Source organism: Pomacea canaliculata, linkage group LG4 (genome assembly GCF_003073045.1).
Source record: "Pomacea canaliculata isolate SZHN2017 linkage group LG4, ASM307304v1, whole genome shotgun sequence".
Lineage (NCBI taxonomy): Eukaryota > Metazoa > Mollusca > Gastropoda > Architaenioglossa > Ampullariidae > Pomacea > Pomacea canaliculata.
This window is the reverse complement of record NC_037593.1, coordinates 12,786,955-12,807,376: the sequence shown is the minus strand read 5'-3', so window position 1 is coordinate 12,807,376 and position 20,422 is coordinate 12,786,955. Positions and strand designations below refer to the sequence as shown.

At 39.4% G+C, this 20,422-nt stretch overlaps 2 protein-coding genes across 3 annotated transcripts in view; both read left to right on the top strand.

The window, feature by feature from the left end:
* The window catches only part of LOC112562570 (C-type lectin domain family 4 member F-like), a 38,069-nt gene extending 29,880 nt beyond the window's left edge, over positions 1 to 8,189 (top strand). For both annotated transcript variants that reach the window (XM_025235874.1, XM_025235873.1), the window contains exons 4-5: positions 5,644 to 5,757; positions 7,076 to 8,189. In XM_025235874.1, coding sequence (XP_025091659.1) covers positions 5,644 to 5,757; positions 7,076 to 7,215 — 254 coding nt within the window. In that variant the 3' untranslated portion in view covers positions 7,216 to 8,189. The remainder of the gene's footprint in view (positions 1 to 5,643; positions 5,758 to 7,075) is intronic.
* Positions 1 to 20,244, top strand: part of LOC112562573 (collectin-10-like) — a 32,331-nt gene extending 12,087 nt beyond the window's left edge. Inside the window, exons 5-7 of the mRNA XM_025235880.1 lie at positions 14,244 to 14,373; positions 16,702 to 16,881; positions 17,616 to 20,244. Of these exons, the coding sequence (XP_025091665.1) occupies positions 14,244 to 14,373; positions 16,702 to 16,881; positions 17,616 to 17,881 (576 nt within the window). The 3' untranslated portion in view covers positions 17,882 to 20,244. The remainder of the gene's footprint in view (positions 1 to 14,243; positions 14,374 to 16,701; positions 16,882 to 17,615) is intronic.
* Positions 20,245 to 20,422: the final 178 nt, after the last annotated feature.

Sequence of the window (20,422 nt, the reverse complement as noted above, 5' to 3'; positions counted from 1 at the left end):
CAAATTAATAATACTATTTTTTTCTTTACGATTTACATTATGAATAAACATTTATAGCACTAAGATTATAACGTATGATATGTAGGAGTGAAATCTGTGAAAATAGAAATGTACTCTGAATCACTTGTGATCTTTGTCCAGTGTCAGAGGTTCGAGGCCTGACGTGTCTACTCAGTCCTGGTTTAATCTTCCTTCTGTCTACATGTGCTACATTGAGTATTAAAACTTCACAGCATAGTCTATCTAGACAAGGCTTTTTGTAGTAGAAATTATTTATCTTACTGCTTACAATGAAACAACAGTACAGCGAGGATGACAGAGGTTGCTTGAAGCTTGAAGCAAAGACTACTTCACTCTTTGATAAATAAAGAACACCTACCCTGATGGCTGCATTTTAGCAGCTTAACAACATATTCCTGGTCACGTGCTCCATCCAGGAAAAACACATTGAGCTCTGGTTGCTCCTAGCAACACGCAGAGACTCTCCGTCTTTAGTGTTAAAATGTTTTACAGAAGCAGCAATCACTTGCAAAACCGACAAACTAAACATGTGACTGAGTTTTAACCGTTTATTTAAAGGCTCTTACATGATGAGAATTTGCGGTCTGTGTAGCATGGGTTGTTTACAGGGTGGGGTTGCGAGCCCCACACCAAACCCTCCTCCTTCATCCGGGCTTTGGTCCGGCAGGTTACCCGGGGTGTTTCCAATGTAACTATCAGTCTGTCTCACTTGTGTCTACGTGAATAAAGTGCAAAGACACAAACATGTTAGTGTTTTTAAAAAGCTCAGCACGGGATGTCAAAGACAGGCAGCACTGTTTGACAAGGATGTAAGGAAAGAAAGAAAAGTTGTGAACAAGCTTGCTGTTCCACTGTTTACTCAAAAGATTAGCTCGCAGATATACGTTTGTGTAAGCTGTAAACATCCTGGTACAACGCCGTGTATATATTTGTGAAGTTTTCTGGCTCCTACACTTCCAGACATCAGTGTGTTGCAGTCAAGCGTCTGGCAGCTTGATCCTTGCACAGAAAAGCTACCACTAGACAAGGAGGACATCTAAGACTGAGACTACAACAGGAAGGAAACAATTTACACAGCACTTCAGTTTGATGACAAGCTGACACAGAAAGGTATGTTACAGCATGTAACTTGTTATGACAAGATCACAGAAAATAATGTTCCCATGTCTTCAGTATTTTCTTATGCCTAAGTTTGTAAGTGCATCTTCCTTTTTCTTTGATTGAATTTGCTTGTCTGTGTATTGCATAACGGGGAAGAGAAAGATGAACTATTAGAATAACATTCTTCACCAGTTGTTGACGAGCGCACGATGCCCGCACACACACACATTTCAAGTATTATTATGTTTCTATGTATTAAGTGCCAGAAATGAAAAGAATGACAAGCGACCTAACTTTCCCACTGTGATCTACAAATCAAACTATTACCAGTGTTTGACAATAAAAACTATGTAAGTAAGTACTTTCTTTTTATCTACAAGATCACAGACCCATCGCCTGGCAGCCGGAATGGCATTAAGACTGCTTCTTGTTACTTTTATCTGGGGTGAGTCTTCTTCGTTTTTTTCATCAGATCTTCATTAAAGGAGTTTTTACTCACATTTGCGGACGGTGTAGTTATCACTAAGCTGAGACGCATTTCGGTTGCTAATATCTGGATAGTGAAAAGGAAAGTATTATAAAAGATTATCAAACGTGTTTTCTCCTAACAATAATTTATTAATGGAGACAGTCCTTCACTCTAGTTCACTCACGAGCCTAGAGTCGCCCCTGCATGAGTTGAATTATTTTAGCTGGCATATCACATAGATTACCTTTTTATAAAATATCTAAAATCCCTACTTTACAAAATTTCCTTTTTCCAGGTTTTTTAATACCCACCCTAATGGGAAAGAGCTTAATCGTTGACAAATGTAAGGGAAGTAACCTGACACTGCACGAACCAGATGACGAGGTTACCGTTCTTCATGTGTTTGTGTTTCTCGGAAGAGAATCTCTGGCCAGCTCTTCGGTACCGCCACAGGAATGTTTGAGGTAACTAGACATTGATGATTGATTGATTGATTGATTGATTGATTGATTGAATTGATTGATTGATTGATTGATTGATTGATCCTAACCCTCACGTCCACAACTATGTTTTTGCCAATTGTACAGGATCGTCTAATCGTGAACAATGACGGAAAAGTGACTTTGACTGATTTAACACCAGATGACCATGGAAGATACCGAGTTGAATATCAACTGGCTGAGAACAAGCACACGTACAACATCAGTCTGGTTATTAAAGGTATTAAACAAAATACCGCAAGGAAAAAGTAAATGAAAAGAAGCGAATGCTAAATGGATAAGAATATAGACAGACGAATGGAAAGAATCAAACATTAAAGAGACCATCTCATGCTGTTATGACCGGCGATATCAGAAGTTGTTGAAAGTCGGAAATAGCTACTGTCTTTTTTTAAACAATGTTACTGTCACACACACAAAATTTCTGTATAGAATTGATTACGCATTCGTTTACCTTGTTATAAAGCAGGTTTTACAAGTCTTGTTATAAAGTACAATAAAATGTGTGATGTTAACAAAAGTCTTCTTGTGAACAGAACCACCTGAAACCATAGACGGGAAGTTATTTGTGATGAAAAAGTACTCGCCAAACGAAAACTCTATTCGACTGATGTGTGGCATGTTTACAACTCTGGGGTTTCCTCCAGCTTCTGCCGTGTGGAAGGTAAACAAGCGAGATGGTCGTTTTAAATTATTTCGTATACATCGGCAAATATTGAGAGACAAAGATAACCATGCATTTTTTTCTTTAAAATTAGAAGAAGTCAGTTCGTGAGTGAGTGACATTTAATACAAATTACTAAAATGTCCTTTCACAGGATCCCGCAGGTCGAACACTAAGCAGTGACGGGTTTAAGGATGAGTACTTTTACCTGGATGTACCTGCCGACACGGCGGACTCTGGTGACTACTGCTGTCAGCTGGACTGCCGAGCCCCCGACTTCTGTTGCCTTGACGACCAGTCGCCGCTAAGGTCGTTCGCGACAATACCTGTCCACACAGACAGAAAGGTCGAGGTCACGACTGACGACAAGATGTCTTCAGGAAACGTAACTCAAGCGATGGCTTACCTGGTTCACCGACAAGCCAGGTGTGACCAGCTGGACACTTACATCACAAAGGTGGAGACGTTACAAGTGGACATGCTGAAAGGCATCGAGAACATGAGGAACACGACTACAGACGCTCGAGTCCAGCTAGAGAGAGAAACGAACCACAAACTGTGGAACTTTCAGCTTCAGATGGATTCTAACGCCTCTAAAGTTATGGAGTCTTGTAATGTTAGTCAGCAGCAGCTACTGACTACAGTTTCTGACAAACTTTTAGAGCTGGAAATGAAGTTAAACAAGGGCTTGGTCGACCTTCACAATGCGAGCTTTACTGCTGATACAAGACTCGAGGTAAACATCAACCGATCCGTGGAGCATCTCCAGAAAGTACAATTACAGCTGGATGCTAACATTTCTAAGGCTGTAGAATCCTATAATGAGCTTAATGAACATCTAATGGAGACATCAAAGGAACTGCAGTTAAGCCAAACTAACTTCTCATATCAAGTGGAAAACATTGTCACTAGACTTGACAAAGATGGAGGCATTGAATTAGAACTAACCAGAGCTTCCGACCAGGTTAAGGATTTGCAACAGAGGACAGAAGAAATTTCCGAAAAAGCTGACAAACACCAAACACAACTTAACAAGCAAATTACAGAACTTGAAGCTGACGGGAAGACAGGACTTTCTGGTCTGCAACAAATAACATCAGATCTCAGAACTACGTTGACCAGCAATGTCCAGACATTGACAAACCTGACATCGAAAACTGAGCTTCGGGTGTCGGAACTCGAGAAAAAACTGTCAGCCATCGACAATACGTTGAACAGACTTGAGACGAGTACAAACACATCACTGGAAGCCATTCGTTCAAAAATGTCAGCGATTTATAAGGCGACGCTAAAAGGTACTTAAGTTTTTTTTATCTTAAGTATTCTTATTGGTACACGGACGTTTTGCCGACCGGACGTTTCGCCGCGGAGCACTTCATTTCGGAATTTCACGCGGGACCTTTAGCCGAAGTCAAGTGTGTGACGCCCCTTAGCTCACAAATTTCTCTCGCCATTGTATCAATGTTTTTTCTCAAAGCTGTTGCGCATAATCTGTGACAATCAAAGTGAACTGTCTGTGAAGTCTGTGTGTAAAACTTGTTTGAAATAAAGAATTATTGTGTAATCTAGTAGTTACTTTCATTCTGTGAGAAGTAAGTAAGCTCTCTCTCTCTCTCTCTGACATAATGCGGCGAAACGTCCGGCGACGAAACGTCCAGCGGCGAAACATCCGGTCGACAAAACGTCCGCACACGCTCTTATTTAAGAACAGTTCTAGAAAAATATTTATTTGTATAAAAACAACCATATTTTTACTCCTTTATAGCTTCATCGAAACCACCGTCTTTAATATTATCAATCACCATTACAATGATAATAATAATCATCACTACCTCCAACATCATCGCTATCATCGTCACAGCGTCAAGGAATACTGATAATGTCTTCCCAGCCAACCAGTCACATCGCTGTGTCGTTTGTATAAGAACAGTGTTTACCTCACTTTCAATCTCTACTTCCAGATAAATGTCCCTTGAAAGCGGGCTACATGTGGTACCTGGAAACCTGCTTCAAGTTTTTGACGAGACATAAGAACTACGTTACTGCAAAAGCAGACTGCGAGGCAGACGGCGCTCACCTGTATGACGTCAATTCTCCGGACTTAGACGAGGAGCGAGTGCGCTTCGCTATCAAACAAGAAGGTAAGTTGTTAGTCTTCAGGTATAGTGACAATGAGGTATATGTGTCATAATATGATAATTAGTTTTTACTCTGTCGGTTGCAATTATCAGTTTTGTCAGTTAATGTTCATGTGCTATTAAACTCTCGCGATTTACAGTCAGCCATTTCACTGCTATACTGCTCAAAGAAGTGAAACACCAGTTACACAGTATATTAATATGTAAGCAAACACATAGAGTGAATGATAACGAGGATTTTGCTTTTTTTTTTTTTTTTTTGTCCAATTGAAATCTAGTGACTAATGTTCTGCAGACTGAACTTTGGATTCATTTGGGAATAGAGAAATGTTGTGGTCTGTGTTGTGTAGTATACAGGTATCTACAGAAGTTCAAACACTGAAGGCTGTGTATGTCATTTAAAGCAGGCGTACTAACAATATTTATGTACTCAGATTTCTTTAACTGTCCAGTTCCAGTCTGAGAAGGAGGTTTATTTAGTACATTAATTTTCTCTCTCCTAATTAACAAAGAGGTGGACTATGTCCACACACACGACACACATGGAGGGAAGCACTCGCTATGTCTACAAGAAATATACTCGATGGACCGTGGACAGTACAAGATGCGTAGTCTTCATGTTACTTAGAGTAAAGATTTGAATGTTTGCACTAGTAGTTTTCTTCTCGAAATGTAGATGTAAAGGAAAAGCAACCGTTATCTTTTTACTGCACCTTATATTAGACTATGTGATTTATTTTTATTACACAGGATTACCTCTCTACATCGACATTTGGTTGGGAGGAAATGACCTTGAGGTTGAGGGAGACTACCGCTGGAGTGACGGAACTCCTCTGTCGTCTTCCTCTAAATTATGGGATACAGGTCAACCTAATGACGCCGATGGAGGTCAGGACTGTATTGTCCTACACGTCACTGATCTACAGTTTGTATTGTACGACTATCGTTGCTCTTCCCATTTGCGTTACCTTTGTCAGTACGATTTGTAGGAGAAAAACGGACAGTCCTGTCTGGTGACGTAGTACTTGACAAATACCTGAATGGCAGATGACTGACTAAGGTCAGTTACGGGGCGAGATTATGTTCTACTGGAGTCAAACCCAGCAATTAAATTTCTGATTCTCGACACAAGTGGCTTGAAGAATAGTTATTCACACATCCACTGTGTAAATAAGTCTCCAATCTTCTCTTCATATTTCTCCAAATTTGTATTAATATTATTCTTTCGTTCTCTAGCTATAAACATCATCGTCACATATAAACATCCGCATCAACAGAAAGGTGTCACAAATACAGATGTCACGATTGTTCATCAGACCCTTTACGTTGCCAAGTCTTCATCATATGGACGAGGTCGATGTTTATGAGGCACAACCCCAGTTAATCGTTATTAGGATGAGTTATTACTGGTTATTTGAGTGGGAAATCGTATTTTTAGTAATATACAAGGCAGTCATTGTATTTAGTGTAAGCATCTGGACACAGCGGGTAAAATTCTATGAAATCTAACTTTTAAAGAAACCCTACAAACTACAGTGATTCATAAAAGAAACTCTTTACGAGCTTGCAGATACACATACACACGTGTACAACCAATATCACACTTTATCAAACGTCTACTGCAGTATCTTACTTACTTTCATTGTCCTCATCATTCGCAAGTGAAGCTTTCAGCTGATGTGTGGATACAATGTAGCTCTGTAAATGGTATTTTTCATTCCTATACGTAAATATAAAGTTTACTGTAATGTGTGTGCTTCTTTCTTCTTCTGTTATTGTAACTGGAGGACAGATAAATATTGATTGCAAAGTTCTATTCTTCATTCTGAAAAAACGCGTTTAAAAGAATGAATGAACTGTAGGAGGTGTGTTTACAATTCTTACTAGCTCACATCTCAGTGACCAGTTAACATTGTTCATGAGATCTGACAATACACAACAAGAGGTCAACAACACAGAGCATAGAGACCTTTAAGGCCTGTGCCAACGTAATGAGCTGGTAATATCGGTTAATATCGGTTAATTACACCAATGATGGCGTCACGATGTTGACCTCTTTCTGTGCATACCTATGTTTGTATACTTATTGTCTGTCTCTCCGCTCTCCCTCACCTGTACAGTTCTACATGTCACTGTATTTATTTTATTAACAACACAAAGCGGTCTTTGTGCCGCACCACAGGAAGTACGTGTTCACAGCTCGTACTCATGGCCGTTAAAGTAATGACGAACACTATCGGACAGGGAAAAGCCGAGATCTGTATTAACTGGGGAACGGAGTTTCAAGTACTGGGGCTGACGATTTCTAAGGATAGCAGCTGAGTAACAGACGTTAGAAAAAGAATAACAACAATGACGTCAGCGATGGAGAGGCAGAACAACATCTATTACATCAAAAGTATAAGATGAGGACTAAGTACATAATTTATACAAGTGCCTTGTCGTCCCCATCATGCTGTCACGTGCACCTTGCTGACCACTAGAAACTAAATACTTTAGGAGACTTCTCCGAATCTGTAGCAGGGAGCATAAAACAAGGATTCTGTAGGAATGTTGTTGCCGTCGTGGTCGGTACCCAGGGACCTTTGCTCTTCAAGAGCCTACAATGGTCTGCTTTTGTCATGTCGCAACACGATATCCTACCTCAGTCCTCAAGAGATCTGTACAAGAAGGGTTTCGGCAAAGTAAACAAAGAAGCAAATCGTGGCTGACTGACATCAAATCATAGACAGACCTCTAGAAGGGGGAGCTAGTAAGAGATAATCAAGATCAGTCCGATGTACCTTCGTCGTTACTACACCTCACTGTGTCCCCCAACGACTGATACTGGAACAGACTGCTCCCAGTCCGGCAGGTATTAGTTCAGGAACTTCACTCCGATAACCACACATTCAAACGTCTAGACTCAAGGCTTCAATAAATGATGAGCATATTTGTTTAGAAGCAAATAAATTAAGTAATTGTTTACATGCCACTCACACATCAGATCACAAAAGTGTGTACTAAACAAAGTATCCGTTCTGTACATTTTTCACATTCTTTACATTTTTATCTTTTTGTACGAGTCATCGCTTTTATTCACCAAAACATCAAAATTATTTAATTACCAACATTACAATGATTTTTAATAGTCTTCGCGATTTCTTTATTATATGTGACGGCTTATTTATAATTGACTAGGGTAAGGATTATATCAGGTGAACATGAACACGAAGAAAATCATTGTTTGTGTCTAACGACATAAACATAAACATGATGCCTGAGGCCTCGCAACACCAATTCACTTCCAGCCAAAAAGAAAAAAAAATACTTGGCTGAGTTTCTTCTTGTAAATCATTTTAAAATGTATTAACGTTTCTCATTTCTCTTAATACCTGTAGCTAATGTTTTGTTTTCTTTCTTAAAGTGGTGAATAGCTCTCAAAATGCTCGCTGGATTTTCTGTCATCTATATTCAGGACAAAATAGTGATGAACTATGAACTTGCTGTATTTCAAGCGGATTTTTTCCATGTGAGATTTATGTCAGTATAATATAAACTTTGATATATAATAAAAACTGCGCGTTACTCAACGTTGTTGGATGAACCTCGCCTAGAACGAGGTATAACATATTTTTTATGTATTACTTCTGGAATTGTATTAGAACTTACGTAAGTTGGAAGTCGTAAATATATGAGAGAAGGACGAGTGACTGAAAAATATAGTTTGGACTTTGTAGTATAGTGTAACCTCGAGTTACAGATTTTTAATTGTATGGACTGAAAGAGTTGGAAGCTCTAGTGGATAACGAAGTATCGCCCTCCCATGGGAAGTGCCCCGGATGTAAACTTATTGTAATGTATCGTGAGCTGTGTGGCGGCGATAGAGTATTGCGTTGAGGCCAGTTGATTATTTATGCATATGTTCTTTATTCTGTAAAGTCTTGAGCCATTCGACAACTTAATAACGAAGATTTTGGACAGACTCAGGCAATTCGTTTTGTTGTGTTTTGAAGAACATGTATTTTTCGTTTGGCGAGTGTGTTGTGGTGGGCCACCCGAGTTGTGACATATATATTGAAATGTATTTACATAGCGAAATTGATGTTTTGTTGTGACAGAAAATGTCGTCTTTCAGTTTTTTAAAAAAAAATACGTTAAACATAAGCTTCTCTATAGTCGCTATGTGCGAGAGACAAAGTAAGTTTTGTAGCATCTACATACCTGACTACATATTGAGAACTTGCACTATTCCTGCTATAAATATTGTTTAACAGCGGTGGTGCGGACGTTTTGTTCGACTGGACGTTTCGCCGCTGGACGTTTCTCCGCCGGACGTTCGCCGCATTATGTCAAGAGAGAGAGAGAGAGCTTACTTACCTCTCAAAGAATGAAAAGTAACTACTAGATTACACAATTCTTTAATAATGAGGAAAGAAGTCTTTTATTTCCAAAAAAGTTTACACACAGACTTCACAGACAGTTTCACTTTGATTGTCACAGATTTGTTGTGGTGCGCAACCAGCTTTGAGAAAAACATTGATACAATGGCGAGAGAAATGTGTGAGCTAACGGTTCACATGAGGAGGGATAGTGAGAGAGGTCACTGATACAAGTTGATACAATGCGAGAGAAATGTGTGGAGCTAAGGGGCTCCCACACTTGACTTCGGCTAAAGGTCCCGCGTGAAAATGCCGATACAATGAAGTGCCCTGCGCCGAAACGTCCGGCGGCGGAAACCTCCGGTCGGCAAAACGTCCGACTCCGAAAACGTCCGCTCGAAACGGTCCCGGCGGCGAACGTCCGGTCCCGGCAAAAACGTCCGACTCGCAAAACGTCCCGGCTCGAAACGGTCCGGCGGCGAAACGTCCGTCGGCGAAAAGTCCGTGTAGCCGTTTAACAGTAACATATTCTATTCTTTGTCTCTGTGCAATCTTTTGATACAGTGATACAGTGACCGCTCTCACGCCCTGAGAAACGACTTTTTTCTGCAGCAGATGTCAGAGTCAAAGATTCCAGAAGATTTTTTTAAATATAGGATTACATCCTGAAGCATTAATGATTATCACAGCATGAACAAACAAGCGTGAAGCTAAAAAAAACTAGTTTTTTCTCAGCAGTCAAATCTCCTGCACGATCTTCTTTACTGAAATTAGTTCCAGAATGTAGACATCAGGCACATGGTTCACATGAGGCTTGCATCAGAGGTCGTTCCTAACAAGATTTTGCTTGTGTCAAAGGTGGGTCGCAAGGCAGATAACTCTTGGTTTAATGACTTGCTGTGGCTCATGATGACCTTTTGGTGATGTGTGCTACATGCACATTACCGATTCACAGCAAGAAGGACAAGAGCACAGGGGACGTTGACTCTGACTTTATTCAGTGAAGACCAGTGATGCCCAACCTTTTTTCGGCCTGCGGGCCATACACATTTCGACATGCGTGTCACGGGCCGCTTCACCGCAAAAATACAAAAAAGAAAAAAAAAAATAGAGGAGACACCATTTTTATTAGAAACAAGTTGTACTTACCATTAATTAAGTATTTCTGCACTGTGGGCAGAAAATTTCGCGGGCCGGATGGCACGGTCGCTGGCCGGATATGGCCCGCGGGCCGTAGGTTGGGCATCCATGGTTGTAGACCATAGACCAAGGGTGGGGAGAAGTCATAAATTCATTTTTATAGATATCTTAACTAGCACAGTGGTATTCAGTCAAAATACATATAATGAACGCATCCATATTTTCATCTAGCTGATTTCAATTCAACTCTTATAACTATAACCTTTTGGTTAAGCACAATCTACACAATGTGTATGTGGTGTATATGAGTGCAATACACACATGCAAGTATTATATGGGTCAGATACATACACAAATAAATATGTAATGTACACAAAGTAATATCCTTACAACATGATCAGTGCCTTAGGCCTCACAAATGAATTGACTAGTTAACTAAACATATTGATTTTGGTGGAGTTTTTCAAGTTCATTGCACTGTATGGATAACTCGCCAGACATTTTGTAATGAAAGGCGACTGCTTATTCATCCAGGAAGAAGCAGGCTTATTTTGCAGATAACCTCCATATCTTGGGGGCACTCTCCGATCCGCCACCTGGAGAGATGGTCATCCCGCTACTGGACATAGGATTGCTTAGTTCCAGGTCTGCTAGTTATTTCTTCCTTTATATCTCGGTAGGTCTGTACACATGACAACTCTACTAGTCCTAAGTGTCGTGGTCATACAATCTCAGCTGTCATACATCCCAGCCCTTCGACAATGTTTAGCCATATTATCGTTATATATCGTCCGAAGATGACCTTGTCATCTGTTCTCTACTTACTCGTGAAATTAACATTGATAACTGAAAACAAGTAAAGCTCTTTATGAAATACTTACTAACATCCATTGCTACATATCATCATGTGAAGCAAGAGTCTAATCTTGAAACGATATTTTCGGCATGAATAAGGTTTTTAACGGCCAAACAAACTGTAGAGAACCTGTCGCAGTTACCAGGCAGCGCTGCATTTAGTCGTAGCATAGGATTTCCCACACAAACTGACTAAAGAAGAGTAGAGAACCAAGAGAGATTGAGAGACCTGATGGCAAGAACCGCCATGTGGACTTGTAGTCTAAAGGACTTCTGATTGTTGTCCAGCATCACCTGTCTTTATCCATCATGGCGTATTCCTATGGATTAGTTTAAGTATAAAAACCTAACTGCAGACTATGTTGTTTCGGCAAAAGTATTTCTCATCAAAGTGTGTCCCTAAGGGGTTACAATAAAACAGTAACACAGACCGCAATGACGGAGGAAGTGGGACTCTGAAACTTCAAGAGAGGAAGTACAGACTGCCACTAGAGACAGACAGTACATTAAACCTGCTTTCCATATACTGACGATTAAAGGCTTACAGTTAGATGTATTCCTGAACCTACTGGTAGAACACTTCGAGCAAATAGAATATAGTGTCAGGCCCGGTGCTACTAACACAAACATCGACCATCTTGTTCAAAAGACTGAGAATTTTAGAATGTTTAGGTACAGGCTTTTTCAAGAAAACTCTAGTATGGTATAAAACATTACGTTCGTTATTGTTTACTTGTGTTTACTAATTAATTTTCATTCCAATCATCTATTGATCTATCAATCTATCTACTTCTCTGTCTCCCTCTTCTACTGTATCATAGTCACAAACAAAGTTAGTTTTCTTTAGAAGCCAGCACATACAATCAAAGACAGGCTGCACTGTTTCACCGAGTAGGAATTATAAGGAAAACAAATTATTACAGACAAGGCTGCTTTGTACTCAGGAGATGTGGTAACAGGTACTTAAGCTGCAATCACCGCGGCACAGAACAGTGTACATGTCTATACATGTCTAGGTATCACGTGGCACAAGAAGACATCTGGAAGATTGGTCCTCACAAACAAGCTGACACAGAAAGGTATGTTATGATTCTTGTTTTAACATGTTATGACAAGCTGGCACATAGATACAGAGAGGATTACATAGGTACATGCTTATCTCTAGGTATAACTGTGTCCACCAGTTGTGTTTTACCCATTGACATTCGAAGAGAAGCCCAACATCAAACAGTCTGTTTAAGGAATTGTGTGATCGAACTTGCTTTCTAAATCTTTTCTCTTTCCATCTCTATTTCTCTTTCTTAAATAATGATGAGGAGGAGGATGGGGATGATTAGAAAGTGAAGGCGGTGCAGGGTGGGCGGATCAAAGCTCTGACAGCGGTACACGCTGCCCCAGGCAAAAGCTCCTGCTACAGATGTAAAGAATGACAAAGACTTGTATAGTTTTCTAACTAAGACTTACAAAATAAAACGCATCAAGTTATTTTGGCTGAAATAATATTTGCAGTAAATGTTCTGTCTTTTCATCCACCCAACCACAGACCAGTCACGTGGCAGCAGGAATGGCGTTGAGACTTGTTATTATTTGGGGTAAGTGTTCTTAATTTTATCTTCAAATGAGGTCCTCAAATATCATTTACCTAAATTGAATGTTTGTCACTTGAATTGGTTCAGAATTGGCTATTGTAAAATGTATAAATATTTAATTTTTGTCTATTTAAAAACTCGAATTCGTCTATAAATTTCTCCAACAAAACCACAACATCTAAGGCATTGAATTAAAGAGCATTTAATACCAACAAATTCTAAATCATAAACAGTGTACTCTTATGGAAAGGAACAAACAACTTATTATAATAAGTTTATTTGCATTTGCAAAACTATTTAGCAAAGCCTAAGTGAAATATGTTTCGAACAAAGTAGTGATAGTTATAAATTAACACAAAAGGCAATAGTCTACAAGAAAATCTACAACAATATGAAACCTATAATAACGCATAAATGTGTGTATTGTCTTAAAATAAATATGTTTAATGTCCGTTATGTAATTACTTTTTATTTGTTAATTAAGACAGTACTACCTCTCAGTTCCTTGTTGAAGATGGTAGCGAACAACTGTTACTGTTAAATAAAGGACAAAGTGGCTAAATAATTATTCTTTAGATTAACTAAAGGCTAATTATTGATTCCTCTTTTATCATCTCTCCATAATAACTTGAGTAATTTTAAGTGTATTGTTATTTTTAAATTAAGTTGAAGCTTTGGCTTGATCATCTTTACTTCTAAATGAAGTTAAAATCTGTAGGGCTGTTCAAAATTAGCCGTTTCATTTTCTGAGCAAAAATAAATCACTTCTTGAACACGACAACCTAAGTGATGTTTATTCACTTGACTCGAACCTGATCATAAAAAATTTGCACTCGTATTGTTCTTTTATTAAAGGTTACAAAGGTTTGAGACAGTATTTACAGCGCATCATAATAAAAAACAAACTGTTGCTTCTAAACATTTCACTAACCGCTACTTTCATGAATTTCGCTTCGTTTAGGCCCAACATTCTTATTATACCCACAGATACTATAATCTATAAAGCAAGTGTTTCACTTAAATTGCATATTGATGCAGTATCCGTAATACACATTTCACAAAATTTCCCTTTTTCAGCTTTATTGACTCACAGCTTGAGAGTAATAAGCGTACAAGTCTTTGAGACAGAAGAAGCAGGTACAAGAATATTTCACAAATGTAAGGGAAGTAACCTGACACTGTACGAACCCGATGACGAGGTTACCGTTCTTCACGTGTTTGTGTTTCTCGGGAGAGAATCTCTGGCCAGCTCTTCGGTACCGGCTACAGGAATGTTTGAGGTAACTAGACATTGATTGATTGATTGATTGATTGATTGATTGATTGATTGATTGATTGATTGATTGATTGATTGATTGATTGATACAGACCTCACTTACAAAAATCTGTTTTGTGGATTACACAGAAACGTTTGACCGTTGACAATAACGGAAGAGTCACCTTGACCAATCTGACGTCAGATGACCTGGGGAGATACCGAGTGGAGGTCCAAGCTGAGGACAAGATCACACACAACATCAGACTGATTATTAAAGGTATTAACCAAAACAATAGATGAGAAAAAGAACAAATAATTGTTGGATGGGTTGATGGATGGAAAATGGGGAAGATTACCATCTGGTACTATTGTAACCAACAGCATCAGAGGATGTCAGTACTGACTGCAGTGCTGCTGAATCTTTGAATTAGTATTTCGTTGATTTTTTAAAAATATTTTTCTATCCTCTTGTGATCAAGAGCCTCCTAGATCAGCAGACGGAAAGTTGTTCGTGATGAAGAAAGCCTTGTCAGACACAAACTCTATTCGTCTGATGTGTGGAACGTTTACATCTTTGGGCTTCCCGCCTGTGTCAGCAGTGTGGAAGGTAAATACAGCGACATGACACGTGCCGACGATGTCTCATACTTGAGGAAAACAAAATGAGAGAGATATACATGAAAGAAAGAGAGTGAATAATTATATATGGCTGTTTCGTAGTGGACGATACCGTGATTTCTGATTATAGCATGGGTGTCGATGTCCGTGTGCTACACACGATTCTACTTTTGTATCGCAGTAACCATGGAAACGAACTAAAAGTTTTCCAACATGAGTTAGTGAATAAGCGAGTTGGGGGGGAGGTGTCAGTCAGGTGGGGAAGTTTTACTCAAAGATGGAATAAGAATGTAGGTATGTGTATTTTTACAGGGATGTCCTTTTTGTCATATTAAATAACATATAAGATCAATCACAAACAAAATTTCACCTTTAATATCAGGATCGTACGTTAGAGATGTTCACTAAGATGAGTGAGCGACAGAGTGAGATAAAAAGGATGACATTGTGGATGTGCGTGCATACAAAAGCTCATGCGAGGAAGACTTCCATGCTATTCACTCATCAATCAAATCACAATTCACTCCTTTTCCTTTCACAGGATCCCGCAGGACGAACACTAAGCAGTGACGGGTTTAAGGATGAGTACTTTTACCTGGATATACCTGCCGACATGGCGGACTCTGGTGACTACTGCTGTCAGCTGGACTGCCGAGCCCCGACTTCTGTTGTCTTGACGACCAGTCCCGCCGCTAAGTCGTGGCGCGACAATACCTGTCCACAACAGACACAAAGGTCGAGGTCACGACTGACGACAAGATGTCTTCAGGAAACGTAACTCAAGCGATGGCTTACCTGGTTCACCGACAAGCCAGGTGTGACCAGCTGGACACTTACATCACAAAGGTGGAGACGTTTACAAGTGGACATGCTGAAAGGCATCGAGAACATGAGGAACACGACTACAGACGCTCGAGTCCAGCTAGAGACAGAAACGAACCACAAACTGTGGAACTTTCAGCTTCAGTTGGATTCTAATGTGTCTAAAGTTATGGAGTCTTGTAATGTTAGTCAGCAGCAGCTACTGACTACAGTTCTGACAAACTTTTAGAGCTGGAAACGAAGTTAAACAAGGACTTGGTCGACCTTCACAATGCGAGTTTTACTGCTGATAGAAGACTAGAGGCAAACATCAACAAATCCGTGGAACATCTCCAGAAAGTACAATTACAGCTTAATGCTAACATTTCTAAAGCTGTAGAATCCTATAATGAGCTTAATGAGCGTCTGATCAAGACATCAAAGGAACTGCAGTTAAACCAAACTAACTTCTCATATCAAGTGAAAAACATTGTCACTAGACTTGACAAAGATGGAGGCATTGAATTAAAACTAACCAGAGCTTCGGACGAGGTTAAAGATTTGCAACAGAGGATGAAAGAAATTTCCGAGGCAGCTGACAAACACCAATTACAACTTAACAAGCAAATTACAGAACTTGAAGCTGAAGGGAAGACAGGACTTTCTGGTCTGCAACAAATAACATCAGATCTCAGAACTACGTTGACCAGCAATGTCCAGACATTGACAAACCTGACATCGAAAACTGAGCTTCGGGTGTCGGAACTCGAGAGGAAACTGCCAGCCATCCTCAATACGTTGAACAGACTTGAGACGAGTACAAACAAATCACTGGAAGCCATTCGTTCAAACATTTCAGCGATTTATAAGGGCCGACACCAGAAGGCAACTTAATTTTTTTTTATCTTAGTACTCTTATTTAAAGAAGATCTAGAAAATATTTATTTGTATAACAAACAACCATATTTTTACTCCATTATAGCTTGATCGGAAACCACTGTCTTTAATATTATCAATCACCATTACAATGAAATAATAGTAATCATCATCACTTCCATCAACAGCATCGCTATCATCGTCACATCGTCAAGGATACTGATAATGTCTTCCCAGCCAACCAGTCACATCGCTGTGTCGTTTGTATATAAGAAGTGGTTTTCACCTCACTTTCAATCTCTACTTCCAGCTCAATGTCTTTTGAAAGCGGGCTACATGTGGTACCTGGGAACCTGCTTGAAGCTTTCGACGAAAGAGGTGAACTACGTTACTGCAAAAGTCAACTGCCAGGCAGACGGCGCTCACCTGTATGACATCAAGTCTCCGGTCTTAGACGAGGAGCGAGTTCGCTTCGCTGTCAAACAAGCAGGTAAGTTGTTAGTCTTCAGGTACAGTGACAATGAGCTACCTGTGTCATAATATGATAATTAGTTTTTACTCTGTCGGTTGCATTATCAGTTTTGTCAGTTAACGTTCATGTGCTATTAACTCGCGATTGTACAGTCAGCCATTTCACTGCTATACTGCTCAAGAAGTGAAACACCCAGTTACACAGTATATTATATGTAAGCAAACACATAGAGTGAATGATAACGAGGATTTTGCTTTTTTTTTTTTGTCCAATTTAAATCTAGTGACTAATGTTCTGCAGACTGACTTTGGATTCATTGGGAATAGAGAAATGTTGTGGTCTTTGTTGTGTAGTATATACAGGTATCTACAGAAGTTCAAACCACTGAAGGCCGTGTATGTCATTCAAAGCAGGCGTACTAACAAAATTTATGTACTCAGATTTCTTTTACTGTCCAGTTCCAGTCTGAGAAGGAGGTTTATTCAGTACATTAATTTTCTCTCTCCTAATTAACAAAGTGGAGGACTACTTCCACACACGACACACATGGAGGGCAGCACTCGCTATGTCTACAAGAAATATACTCGATGGACCGTGGACAGTACAAGATGCGTAGCTTCATGTTACTTACAGTCGAGATTTGAATGTTTGTACTTGTAGTTTTCTTCATGAGTGTAGATGTAAAGTAAAAGCAACCGTTATCTTTTTACTGCACCTTATATTAGACTATGTGATTTATTTTTATTGCACAGGATTATCTCTCTCCATCCACATTTGGTTGGGAGGAAATGACCTTGAGGTTGAGGGAGACTACCGCTGGAGTGACGGAACTCCTCTGTCGTCTTCCTCTAAATTATGGGCTACAGGTCAGCCTGATGACGGCGATGGAGGTCAGGACTGTATTTTCCTATACGTCACTTATCTAAAGTTTGTATTGTACGACGATGGTTGCTCTTTCCATATGCATTACCTTTGTCAGTACGATGTGCGGAGAAAAACGGACAGTCCTGTCTGGTGACGTAGTATTTCGCAAATACCTGAATGGCAGATGACTGACTAAGGTCAGTTACGAGGGCGAGATTATGTCGTACTGGAGTAAAACCCAACAATCAAACTGATTCACGACACAAGTGGCTGTAGGAATAGTTATTCAAACATCTACTGTGTAAATAAGTCTCCAACCTTCTCTTCATATTTCTCCAAATTTGTATTAATATTATTCTTTCGTTCTCTAGCTATAAACATCATCGTCACATATAAACATCCGCATCAACAGAAAGCGGTCACAAATACAGTTGACACGATTGTTCATCAGACCCTTTACGTTGCCAAGTCTTCATCATATGGACGAGGTCGATGTTTATGAGGCTCAACCCCAGTTAATCGTTATTAGGATGAGTTATTACTGGTTATTTGAGTGTGAAATGTCTTTTGATGATATCTACCGACTTGTCTTTCCAGTAGGTAATAAAGTTATTCACCCACATTTAAATAACTACTATCTACTACTGAGGTTACATCCAGGAATTTAAAGACCACAGTTTCCACCATTTTAACCCCACTGAGGATGAGGTGCACCGTTACGCCAGCCTGACTTGAGGGCGTTTGTAACCCTAACCTCAAATGGTTAAATTATAAAATGAGAGTTTTGCTTGCAGAGTGATACAGAAGAAAGTATCTACATGAAAACTGTTCTTTCTGTAAAATTCACGTGATGGTGTTGTAACATTGAACAGAGATGCATACTTAGTATGAGACATAATATCTTTAGAATCTACAGTTAAATTTGTTCCCTAGACTTCAAATGTAATCAAGTATCTAGTATTGTTTAGCATTCGTCTTACAATTGTAATAAAAATAATACTAAATTTTAATTTACTTTGCTTACAATGCAGTTACATGCTACTACTAATCTGAGCATAAAATAAAACTGTACATTTTATTCCTGTATGTTTGTAAATATTATTAAATATAATTATATCAATAAACGCATTTCATACCAGTTGTTATGTAACTGATGTCACTGTATTACAAATGAAGATGACACCTGTGTCTGTCACAATGAGTGTCAACCACTGTCGTCAGCTTCAGTCGTTCATAGAAATGACTGTTTGTCTTTATTATACTTTAGTTAGCGAGGTTTACAGTTTTACCCACGTCATCTTAACGCCTTGCATACACAGCGAGTGAAATTCTATGAAACCAAACTTTTCAAGAAACTCTACATACTACAGTGATTCAAAAAAGAATCTCCACACGTGCGTGCAGATACACATACACACGTGTACAACCAATATCACACTTTATCAAACGTCTACTGCAGTATCTTACTTACTTTCATTGTCCTCATCATTCGCAAGTGAAGCTTTCAGCTGATGTGTGGATACCATGTAGCTCTGTAAATGCCAGTTTGCAGTCTTATACATAAATATACAGTTTACTGTAATATGTGTGCTTCTTTCTTATCTGTTTTCGTAGCTGGAGGAAAGATAAATATTGATTACACAGTTCTACTCTTCCTTCTGAAAAAAAAAATGCGTTTAAAAGAATGCATGAATTGGTGTTTACAAAATCTTACTAGCTGATATCTCTGTGACAAATTATCGTTGGTCATGCGATCTAACAATACACAACAAGAGGTCAACAACACAGATACCTTTATGCTGTCGAGGCCTCTGTCAACGGAAAGGTGGTAATACAGGTTAATTACACCTATGGTGACGTCATACCTTTGTTTGTAGACTTATTATCTGTCTCTCCCCTCTCTCTCACCTGTACAGTTCTCCATGTTGCCGTCTTTATTTTATTAACCACACAAAGCGGACACCACAGGAAGTACGTGTTCACAGCTCGTACTCATGGCCGTTAAAGTAACGGGGACACTAACGGACAGGGAAAAGCCGAGATCTGTGTCAACTGTGTAAACTTGAGGGGGACAGAGTTTCAAGTAGTTGGGGCTGACGATCTCTAAGGATAGCAGCTGAGTAATGGACGTTCGAAAAACAACAACAATGGCATCGATGGAGAGGCAGAACAACATCTGGGACAGCAAAAGTATAAGATGAGGACTAAGTACATACTTTATACAAGTCGTCCCCATAATGCTGTCACGTGCACCTTGCTGACCAAGAAAGAGAGAGTAGGATCCAGGCACTCGAAACTAAATGCTTTAGGAGAATTATCCGAATCTCTTGTAGGGGGAACATATCAAAGGATTCTGTAAAATGTTGTTGCCATTCTGGTTGGTCCTCAGCGACCTTTGCTCTTCAAGAGACTAAAATGGTCTTCTTTGGTCATGTCTCCAACGACTGATACTGGTACAGACTGCTCCCAGTCCGGCCGGTATTAGTTCAGGAACTTCATGCCCATAACGACATATTCAAACTTCTAGACTCAAGGCTTTAATAAATTATGAGAATATTTGGTTAGAAGCTAATAAATAAAGTAATTGTTTATATGCCACTCACACAACAGATCACAAAAGTGTGTACTAAACAAAGTATCCGTTCTGGATTAAACCTTTACGTTTTTATCTATTTATACGAGTCATCGCTTTCAT